Genomic DNA, 12185 nt, shown 5'->3' with positions numbered 1-12185 from the left:
ATTATGCATAAGTATATAATATATAATTATATCTATAACAATATAACTACGTAACAATGCGTATAATATTTCTCTCTCGACAAAGGAAGAAAATCAAAAAAGACCAAATAAAAACACCGAAAACTATTTTCGGAAACATGTATAAGTCATTCCCAATTTTTGATTTGGGTGTTTTCGTTTTCACTTATTTTGATTTTTAAAACAGTTTGCCAAAAACACATCAACAGTACAGAAACGCGTTTTGCTATTTTAGAAATAGAAAAAACTATTTCTAAAACAGCTACCAAACAGGCCTGAAATTCTGGGTTTGGAGAGTGGGCATATAAAAACAAACATCATTTAGAAGGGAGCCAAACATCTTGGCCTTTTTTTTCTGAAAGAAAATATAAACCATAGCAAAATCCATTTTGCTGGAGTATTCAGTTTTTTAAAACTTTTTAGAAAGTAATAAGATCAGCCATGGTTTCATGGCAGTGAATGTCAACGCATATTTATCTTTTAGCATCCAAAAGAGGGATGGTACATCCAGGGAGAACTGCAGTTGTAATTCTGGAGCCAACTAAAGAAGAATTGTAGGTTCTTCTCAAGCTTCAACATTAATACCAACCAAAATGCTTTTTTTTTCTTTTGGATAAGAAATTAACATCATTAAAAAGCACAGTGGGGCGCAACCTTAGTATACTGAAAATATACAAAAGAACACCCTTATTAAGAAAAAAAGACAAACAGAAGTTCAAAAAATCTGCAAAGCTAGAAACAAGCAAGCTACGATGTGATGATATCCAAGTATATAAAGTGTTGAACATAATCATTAGCAACTTGATCACCGAAATTTATATATCCTCAAAGCTCCAACATTCCACTCTCTCCAATGAACCTCATTAAACACAATGAAGCCAACCTCCATCCAACATTCCACTCTCTCCAATGAACCACATTAAACACAATGAAGCCAACAAATCTCTAACCCTTCTAGGCATAACCCAATCAACGCCAAACAGATTAAGGATAGAGCTTCATAATTCTCTTACTACTTCACAATGAAACAGCAGGTGATCAATGGACTCCCCACTCTTCTTACGCATGCAACACCAATCCACCACTACAACATCCTTCTTTCTCAAATTATTCAATGCCACTGTACACAAAAAACACCACCTTCAAAGGAGCCTTTGCTCCTCAAATACGCTTGCAAGGAAAAGGGGCATTAGGACTAGTTAACACTTGATAATACTTCCTTTCAAACAAAAACACTTGATAAAACTTCACTTCAAAGTTGCTCCTTTTGAAAGGACTCCAACAAATTCTATCCACGTCTTCTTCTCTTACTTTGACAAAATACAACCTCTCAAAGAAAGAAAAGGCCACCTCCACCTCCACCTCCTAATCTTGTACCGGTCTAGTAAAAATTGCATTCCAATGAATATTCCCATCTTAAAACTGCACATTATCCATCATCCACGCATCCTTGCTAAGTGCAATACTGAAGAGTAAATGAGACACTAGTAGCTCTTCATTGTTCCTCAACCTCATTGAAAATCCAGACAAAAATCTCCTATACATTGTAGCCAACATCATCCGACTCAATACCTCCATAATCACAAACAAAAGTGGCAATAACAGATCCCCCTATCTCACTCCACAAGAGCTATTAGAAAAGCCGGATGATGAACCATTAATAAGATGGAAAACCGTGCTGCAGTAATACACAGCGCTATCCAATCCCTCCATTTCTCCCCAAATCCACATATCTTCAACAAATAAAACAAGAACTCTCAATTTACATGATCATACACCTTTTCCAAATCCAATTCACACAGCACTCCAAGTTCTCTAGACCTATTCCGACTATCAAAACATTCATCAGAAATTATATCTGAATCCAAAATTTTTCCAGAGTCATGAATGCATGCTGTGAATTAGAAATTATCTTTCTCAACACTGATTTTAGCCTTTTCGCTAAGACCTTGGAAATAATTTTATAAACGCCACCCACTAAACTAATTGGATAGAAGTCCTTAGTGTCAGTAATAGCCTACTTTGGTGTTTAGCAAAAACCACAATCACAATTACGGTTAAACAATGCAAGAACAATCACACAAAAAATAACACCAAGATTTTAAGTAGTTCCCTCAATGTGAGGTGTGAGGTATGTCCACTGGAGGAAGTGATCACGAAGAAATTCACTATGAAAGATGGAGTACCAAAATATAGTTGAGAGAAAATCCCTCAGACCCAAAACCCAAATACACCCACCCAAATCTCACTATCACACAATAGAGATTATTCCCCAAAAGAGAATACAAAAGACAAAAATACAAACTCTTCTTTTACTGGGACAAGACGGCGGCTGGTCTTTATTTTTCTCTCTCACGCAATAGCATCCTTTCTTTTTCTCTCTTGTTTTGGCTCCTCCAAAATCAAGAAGAAAACAGTCGATTATACATAGCAGCCCACCCTTTTTCACCTTTTGTGCGGCTCTATGATGATGCACAGTGCTTGCTACTCCTTAAGTACAGCAGCCCACTGTCATGTGCGGCTTTGTTGCTTCTCTTGTGCACACTTAAAAAAGGACCAAAGACATGTATATATAATCAAGCAAAGTTGATTGCTTGAGGGGAGAAAACCAAGTCAGTCAAATAAAGCTACTGCACGTAGGTCTTCTATTCAAAGTTTAACTTGGAATTCTTGTCTCCCAAACCCACAAGTAAAAGGAAAAAAGCAATGGTTCCCCACCAACTTTGAATGCAAGTCACCACGTCAACATTTGGGATAAGAGAAACAAAGGTTGCATTAAAACCTCTTCTCAAACTTTCGTCGCCTATGAAACCCCTTAAAAACTGCCATGATGTCCTCTTCCAATACCTCCCAACACTTTTAGAAAAGTGTCATAGAGAAACTATCCCAACACTCAGAGACAACCAATAAAATACCCAACGAAATTAGTAGACCACATATACAAGAGGGGCTCCCAGCAAAATTTTTTGACAAAAACTATGCATGTAAACAAACAAATCGAGGATCATTTCTTCAGGAGGCATAGAATAGTCATTTATGTATAAATATTTGACCTAAAGAAATTGATCAACAATAACCTCTATCAAAATCAAAGATATCCATTGAAAGGGTTAAGCCAACTCATAATTCAAGAAGAATGTGTTATATTTTGCATCCGAGAATTCGTCCACACACAGACACTAAGATTACAACCTCTAAGTAAGCCCTCACTAGATTTTGCAACAACAAAAAAGAGGGTCACTAACCTTAGGCACAAAAACTTTGCCTGTGGTATTCTGTGCAATTCCCTCAACAAGTAGAGAAGATACCAGTGGATTTAACTGCGAAGAGTCACCTGGTGGATTTATCCTCTTTCTCCCAATACATGCCTCAACTACAGTCATCTGCAATCAAAAAAATATAACTAAAAGTCAAGAACCATTTAAACCTCAATAATTGAAGGTTTTTTTAATAGTTAGCTAAAACATTTGCAAACAACACAAAAGTAGGCGAAAAAAATATAAATATCTGCCCATAATATGTTTCAGAAAGACACATAAAAGATTCCCAATGAAACCGAGGCTAGTAGAAATTCAATGGTCTACGCTAACTGCTTTTGGTCCCAAATTTTTTTGGGTTGCTTTTAATGAATGTAGATGTTTTAGATGATTCTGGAATGAGCTTCCTTCATTTACCAAAATGTTCTTTATAAATGAAAAACAAAAGAAACATACTCATTTAGATAACCTAAGAAATTAACTTGAATGGTAAACAAAAGGTCATATCATGTTGTTCAAACATGTGTTCACTGTTGAGAAAAACAACAAGTCATTTAGTATAGGGCTGGACAACAAGCATGGTCCCTAAACTACAGGTCGTTCAGCAACAGCAGAGCAAAAAAATACAGAGATGTTGCTTTGCTTTTGTTTTTGATGTTTGAATTCTAGTTTCTTGTTTTACTGCTCTTTAATCTCTTTTGATCCCTAGTGTTGCGTATTGGAGCTATTTGGTTGTATATCTAAACTCAAGATGACAACAATTAGACCTAACAAAATTCATAAAAAGAGGAAAGAGAGTCAGGTGACCTCCCACAGTGAGAATCCAACTCTCCATACACGAGGCTCAAGCTGTCGAGAGACTTGAGAGAGATTTCATGGCCATCCTACAAGAGGTTGAAGGCGTCATTCAGAAAGTGGAACCAAGCCTTGAGCAATTATACTTCTATGGTGGAGTAGATTTTTCCACACCAAATTCTATTTCTACTTTTGTCGATATTGGTATTTTAAGCAAAGAAGAGGTAGACACACTTCATCAATTTATGTCTTGTAACTAGGGGTGTTCGCGAGCAAAGCCGCTCGCGAGCGAGCTTGGGATTGGCTCTTATAACCTTGGCTTGTGCTCGACTCAACTATTAAATGAGGCGCTTCGTGAACACAACTCTTGGCTCAAATATTAAACGAAGCAAGCTCGGCTCAACTTAGTTAAGCTCGTGAGCGCGCCCTCAGGTATGCTACAGAGAGGGAAGCTTATTGGAAGAAGGTAGTCGAAGCAAAATATGGAAGTATGTATGGAGGTTGGTGTACTAGATAGGTTGAGGGGTCTTTTGGTGTTGGGGTTTGGAAGCATATTAGGAGAGGGTGGGAGTCTATTTCTAAGTTCATCAGATTTGAAGTTGGAGATGGATCCCAAATTAGGTTTTAGCATGATATTTGGTGTGGAGATCAACCATTAAAGGAGGCTTTCCTTGAATTGTTTCGCGTTGCAAGAAACAAAGAGGCTTGGATGAGTGATAATATGCAGATTTTGTATGAGGAAGTTCATTGGAATGTTCCTTTTTTACGAGCGGCTTAGGACTGGGAAGTGGGGTGGTGATGGCTCTCTCTAGCAAATTTTTTTTTTGGTAAGTAAAAGTCAATGTATTAAAAGCGCAAGGGGTTGCACGCAACCCATGTATACAGGAAGTATACAAAAGAGCCCACTACACAAGCTTTAAACTGAAAAGGACGCACAAAGATTTATAAATTCCGTAAGCGTGAATGCTTGTGAAGAATACCCCAAAACCCTCCAAGAGAAGAGTGTTTGGAGCACCCTTTTCTTCACTTCTATAGTTCCCATTTCACGAACCTCAAAGCTCCGCGCATTCCTTTCTCTCCATAAGGACTACATTACACACAAAGGGGCCATCCTCCAAATGTGCATGACTATCCGCCTTCCCCTTTGCCCTCTTCAACTTCCCAAGCATTCCTTCAAACTCCCCGGCATCACCCACGTTATACCAAATAGCTGGAGAATCATATTCCATACCTCTACAGCAGCTTCACAATGCACTAAAAGGTGATTAATAGATTCGCCACTCTTCTTGCACATACAACACCATTCCGTCACAATGATGTTCTTCTTTCGTAAATTGTTCAATGTTAAAATTTTCCCCATAACCGCCGTCCATACGAAAAAAGTCACTCGCGGAGGAACTTTACTCTTCCAAATAAGCTTCCACGGACCATCAACCAGGGCTGAATTGATGTTCACCTTGTAGAAAGACTTCACCTCAAAAATTTTCCTCTTCGAGGGAATCCAACTAATTTTATCTACCCCACCATGCCCTACCTGTTGGGAATGCAGCATTTCAAAAAATCTCGATACCTCCTCCAATTCCCAATCATGAACAGGTCGAATAAACCTTACATTCCAATAAATAGCACCATTTACCATCTCCATATTCTCCTCTACCCATGTTTCCTTTCCACATGCAATATTAAACAAGGCGGAAAACAAAATCTGCAGTGATACCTCCCCACACCACACATCTTGCCAAAACAAAACACGAGACCCGGTTCCTACCTCGAAGCGCACATGTTGCTTAAACTCATCCCACCCCCTTCGGATACTATTCCAGAGTCCCACCCCCTCTATAGCAAATTGTATGAGACCCGGCGCCATTTGGGGGGTGTGGACCGCATTTGGTGGACTCCTTCCAAGAGAAAGCTTTTTAAGGTTCGATCATTCTTTGAAGTGCTTTCTTCTTCTTCTTCGGAGAGGCACAAGGTGGGGAAATCTTCTTCCCTGTGGAAGAGTATATGGAAGGTTAAAATTTCGGTTAGAGTTAGTTTTTTTGTGGATAGCTACTCTAGGAAGGATCCTCACTTTAGATAATCTTCGCAAGAGAGGTTTGATCGTAGTGGACTGGTGTAATATGTGTAAGAGGTTTGATTGATCAAAAATTGATACGCAAGAAAGGTTTGATCGTGGTGGACTGATGTAACATGTTTTAATCTAGGTTTGATCCTCACTCTAGAAAGGATCCTCACTTTAAATATTATTTGAATAATATTTGAATAAAACACGTAGTCAATTTTAGGCTTGAAAAACATCAATTTTGGGCGCCAAATGGTTCGACCAGCCCTGTGGCTGAGTCATGTGGATGGTTCTAGGCCATATTCATGAAATCCAATTAAAATCAATTTGAATCCACGTGTTTTTAAGCGGTTTCACAAAACAAAATACAATTCTTATGTGATAGTGGGTGAAATACGATTGGTGTGATGAAAACAATGATATTCTTACAAACTTCTTTTTGTCTATTGTTTATCATGCATGTTACAAATCATGTAAACCATAGACTCATGAGAAAACATGTTTGACATGTCAACTGACATAGGCTTATGTCTCTACTTATGATGGAAACATTTGTTGGTCCTTTTAGCAAGGAAGAGGTAGACACACTTCCTCGGCTTATGTCTCGACTGGAAATATTTGCTACTGCATCCTCCTTCATTGCCCATATGGGTAATTTGGCCACCACTTTGAATGCATCTACTACCCCATCTGATGATTTTTGGATCATTGACTTAGGGGCCTCCGATCATATGACTAATATATTTTCCTTCTTTTCTTCTTATAATCTTTGTTCTGGCAAGGGAAAGGTTAGAATAGCAGATGGTTCTCTACCATTAGTGTCTAGTAAAGGCTCCATTCCTATCACACCTTCCATGTCATTGTTGTTTGTCCCTCATACACCAGATTTTCTACCAATTTATTGTCCACTGGTCGTATTGCCCTTGAGTTCAATTGTAAAGTCATCTTCTATTCTGAATATTCTTCTTTCCAGGACCTAGTCACGGGGACAATAATTAAAGTGGTAGCCTAAGAGATAGTTTGTACTATCTGGATTCTCAACCCACGACACAAGATCAACTCACATGGGCTTATCACACTATTCGGTCAAATGAATCTACAGCAAGAATTTGGTTTTGGCATCAATAAACAGAGTATCCTTTTATGTTATTGCAACCGATTTTCCTTCCTTAGTTTTTCATCACCCTATTTCTAAGTTTTAGTGTGAATCTTGTCAACTTTTGCTAAACATCATCGGTTGTGTCATTTTCTCCTAGTATAACTAAAAGCAATGCATATTTTGTTCTTCATAATGATTTTTGAGGTCCTGCACGGGCGGTTTCTTTATCTTTATCCATCAAACTACTTGTGTTGTTACTCCCCATCAGAATGGAGTTGCTGAGAGGAAGAATCAACATCTTCTTAAGGTAACTCAGTCTTTAATGATTGATACGCATGTCCCTAAATCTTATTGGGGTGATGCCTTACTGCAGCATATATGTAATCAATAGGATGCCCTCACATGCCTTAAATTTCAAAACACCTCTTAAGGTGTTGTCCCCACCCTTATGATGCCTTACTCCAGCATATACCTCATTAATAGGATTCCCTCACATGCCTTAGATTTCAAAACACCTCTTGAGGTGTTGTCCCCACCCTTATCTACTTCCAAGGGTGTCCCTCCAAAGTGTTTGGTTGCATCTGTTTTGTTCACATTCATGGTGCGACTCAGAGTAAATTAGATTCTCGTGCTCACAAATGTATCTTTTTCAGTTATTCCTTTGCTTAGAAAGGGTATAAATGTTATCATCCCCTTCACATAAATGTTTTGCCTCAACAGATGTTACCTTTCTTGAGTCACAATCATATTTTCACTCATCCACACTTTCCAAGTGAAGAGAAGTTTTCTATAAGTAATCCTTTACACGTCCCTACTCTTGTGCCAGAGCATGACAAGTTGCTAATGAGTTGTATAAGCCGCCACCAGTAGAAGAGCTAAGAGTTAAGTCCAAACGATAAAAAATAAGGCTATTCTCGATGCTACCTAGCAAATTTGACCTTGAATCAGGGAATAGTACTTCTACCCCTAATTTAAATTCTTCAATAATTGTGGTCGATTATATGAATCTGCCTATTGCTCAACTTAAAGCGTTGTTAAATCTTGTACTCAACCACCTATATTTAACTTTATATCCTATTAGCATCTCTCACCCTCATATCGTACCTTTGTATCCAAATTGTCTTCCATTCTATTCCTCAAAATATACATGAGGCAATTAGTTATCCAAAGTGGAGAGAGCAATGCAAGAAGAGATTAGCACTCTATACAAAAATAACACATGGGAGCTAATCGATTTGCCTACCGGAAAAAAGGCGGTTGCATGCAAATAGGTGTTTACATTGAAGCATAAGGCTACTAATGGATCAGTGGAAAGATATAATGCGTGATCGGTGGCAAAAGGCTGTACTCAAACTTATGGGATAGACTACGAGGAGTTGCTTGCCCTGACAACGAAGATGAATTCTATCTGAATTCTACTTTCTTTGTCAACAAACTTAGATTGTCTACTTCAACAACTTGATGTGAAGAATTAATTCCGTCTTGAAGATTTAGAGGAAGAAGAATAAGGGTAAAGCGTGTACATTAAAGAAAACCCCATATGGATTGAAACAATCACTGAGGGCATGGTTTGAGAGATTCTCCTAAGTTATGCAAGGATTTGGCTATAAACAAAATCATGCAAATCATACATTGTTCATCAAACATTTTTTGCAGGGAAAGATAACTGCCTTAATTGTTTATGCAGACAATTTCTTGTTGAATGGAAATGATAATAAGGAAATGCAGCGTTTGAAGAATTATCTAGCTAGTGGATTTGAGATTTCTTATGCCTCTAAAATATTTTCTAGTTTGAAGTAGCAAGATTGAGACATGGTATCTTCTTCTCCCAGTGGAAAAGAATAAAAAGTTAGAAGAGAGTAGTGAGAGTCCTCTAGTGGATAAAGGAAGATACCAAAGTTAATATTTTTTTTGATAAGTAGGATACCAAAGTTAATATATTTGCCTATGCAATTAGTGTAGTGAGTTAGTTTATGCATTCACTCTGGCAGTCTCATATGAAAGCAATTTCCAGAATTCTTCAATATTTGAAATCTTTCACCAGAAAAGGATTGTTGTTTGCCCAACATGATCACCTAAAGTTAGAAGCTTATACACACGCAAATTGAGCTAGGTCAATCACGAATAAAAGATCTACTTTGGGATATTACACTATTGTGGGAGGAAATCCAGTTACTTGAAGTAGTAAAAGTCAGTTAATGGTTGCTAGATCTAGCGTAGAAGCTAAATTTCAAGCCATGGCCCGTGGGATATGTGAGATATTATGGTTGAAAATTTTGCTTAGATATGATTGTAAGTAGCATATGAGATTATACTACGACAACGAGACCGAGATTAATATTGCTCATAGCCCAGTTCAACATGATCAAGCTTAACACATTGAAATTGATAGACATTTTATCAATGAAAAGTTGTGTGCAAGGTTCATTTGTACACCTTATGTTAAAACAAGGGACCAACTTGTGAATATTTTGACGAAGGGAGTGTCCAGTGGTGTTCTTCAGTCAACCATGTACATGTTGGGCATACAAGACATCTTTGCCTCAACTTGAAAGGGCCGTTTTGAAGATATGCGGCTGATCTAATTATGATATGATTTCCAAAATTTGATTTCCAAATATTTCCCATTTATTGTATTTTCCATATTAAATTTATTACTACTCTTTATAAACGCATGTAATTCTATCAATAAGATCAACAAGGAAAACTAAGATCATTTCTTCTCGTATTTGTCAATTTTTCTTCTCTTTCAATTCAAACTTTCTTTCTCCATTTTTCTTTCTCTTTCAATTCTAGCTTACATATCCATAATTAATTCTTTTCTATTTGACTCCATGTAAACGTATCAAGGATCATCTTTATCCATGTTCTTATGGTCTTTATGGTTCCTTAGTTCATGTTGTAAGAATTATCATACTGGGTTTAACTATTTCGAGGTTTTATTGTACAAATACTAGGTAGTGGTGCTTAAATGTTTTGAACCCAAATTTTGCTAGTACAGTTACACATCTTGAGAAAGATTTTAATATTGTGAATTTAAATATTTCACTATGATAATTTGAATGATATTGGGTGATAACTTTTGATGTGACATGCATAATTTTTAAATATCCTAATACTTAGAATTTTATTTATGATAGTTTTGTGGATTAGAAATTTATTTAGAGAAATGATATAATTCATTCTCATTTCAATCCTCTCTATAGTGAATAGATAAATCCACCATTGAATTTGTGTGAAGTCCACATGAGTTCAACAATTTAATAGTTGATCTATTGAATTTATAGGATGAGATAAGGAAAAGATATGGAAAATATTGACATGAATCATCTCCTTTTTATTTATGATAGTTTTGTGGATGAATTTCTAGATGGTCAAAAAGGAGTTATTTTGATAATTACAAAATTCTGTAGGGTTGCTTCAAGGCCAGAACTAGAAAAATTTGTTTGGGGTGGCCAGAACTAAAGGCAAAAGATTTCGTGAAGAAGAAAAGATAAACAAGTGAGGCAGCACCTGTGGTTGGTGCAGAGACATTGGCCTCATCATGGCTAGCAAGTCTAATAGGTGGGCCTCATCATGTTCAGGGTGGAGAACAAGGTAATATGGAGGTGGGAGGCGCATAAAAAATCACTTTTTTTTAATAGGATTAACATAATTCGATTCTTATAAGAATTTTTAAGAGACATGCTATATAGTAAACTTGTTATATAATTTTTTTTTTTTTTTTTTTTTTTTTGATAAGTAAACTTGTTATATAATTGAGACGATGTGTCAATAAAAATTAGTTTTTGGATCAATAGGTGCTTGTAAAAAAAAAAATCAATAATTGATTTTCACTACTAAAGTTCTTTCAATTTTATGACAATTGTATACTATTACTCAATTTTTAAAAACGAGTAATGCTATTTAATAAGTTGATATATGACTTATATATAATTAAGATGACATAAAAATAATGGTTAAATAATAGTAATATAATAATTTACTAAATAGCATGACTCTTCAAAGAAGTGCAGATTCAAATAATCTATTGGGTCGGAAATGGTATTGGTATTGGTCAATGATAAAGAAAAAAAAATCAAGACCGAATGAATTTCTTATTCATAGTTTATCCGGATCCATACAATGATTTGAGAAGCTAAAGGAGGATGAATACTAAAACTGTGCAAGGGACAACTTGGTAAAAGAAGCCCACGTAGACACAATGAGACCGGTATCAGGTCACAAAGGCAGAAATTTAATTGGCATTTGACAGAGGACATCTTGTTTTGTTTTAAATACCATTGGACAATAAGTTTGGGGTGGCCATGACCAAACCTAGGGGTGGCCAAACACACAAATTTGCTGAGACTTCATGTAAAATTGCTCTGGATAGAAGAAGTTAAAAAATTTTAAGGGTTGTGAGGGTCCCCCCACCTTACAACATAGGTCCGCCCCTGGGTTGCTTCATAATTTGCAAAGTGGAGGGTATTTCTACACAATTGCATGTGTGGCCTAGACTCCATTTTTTTTTTCTCCCTAATTCCCCCCACCCCCCAGGCGCGATCAATCACTTCGTCATTTCAACCGTCTATCCACCCTTCATCCTTCTTCATTCCTTTACTCTTCTCTTCTTCCTCTCTCCTCCAAACCACTGCAAATCATGGAAACCACCACGAAAGAGAGAGAGAGAGAGAGAGAATTGTTTAGCAATGATGGGGATTTCACCGCACTCCTCACTGCCAAAAAAACTTGGTTTGACCGGAATCCGTCTGTTTGGTACCCATTGAACGACCCAAACCAACCAAAACCTATAGGGTGAATTTCACCAAATTAATTCATTTTAGCTGTGTTTTTCTAACTTGATTTACAATATTTTGATGTCATTTTTAGTTGAATCCAATTAGTTGTGAATTGAAGAATTTTTGAAATTAGGGTTTGGTAGTACCATCAAATTTGAGGATTTTACGAGGCT

General features: G+C 36.8%; 1 protein-coding gene across 1 annotated transcript in view; it reads right to left on the bottom strand.

Moving 5' to 3' along the window:
* The window catches only part of LOC132186523 (calcium-transporting ATPase 9, plasma membrane-type), a 63182-nt gene that overhangs the window by 32644 nt on the left and 18353 nt on the right, over positions 1–12185 (bottom strand). Inside the window, exon 19 of the mRNA XM_059600503.2 lies at positions 3264–3401. Within this exon, the coding sequence (XP_059456486.2) occupies positions 3264–3401 (138 nt within the window). The remainder of the gene's footprint in view (positions 1–3263; positions 3402–12185) is intronic.

The sequence above is a fragment of the Corylus avellana genome, chromosome 6, assembly GCF_965113065.1.
Source record: "Corylus avellana chromosome 6, dhCorAvel1.hap1.2, whole genome shotgun sequence".
Taxonomy (NCBI): Eukaryota; Viridiplantae; Streptophyta; class Magnoliopsida; order Fagales; family Betulaceae; genus Corylus; species Corylus avellana.
This window is presented reverse-complemented; position numbering and strand designations above follow the sequence as displayed.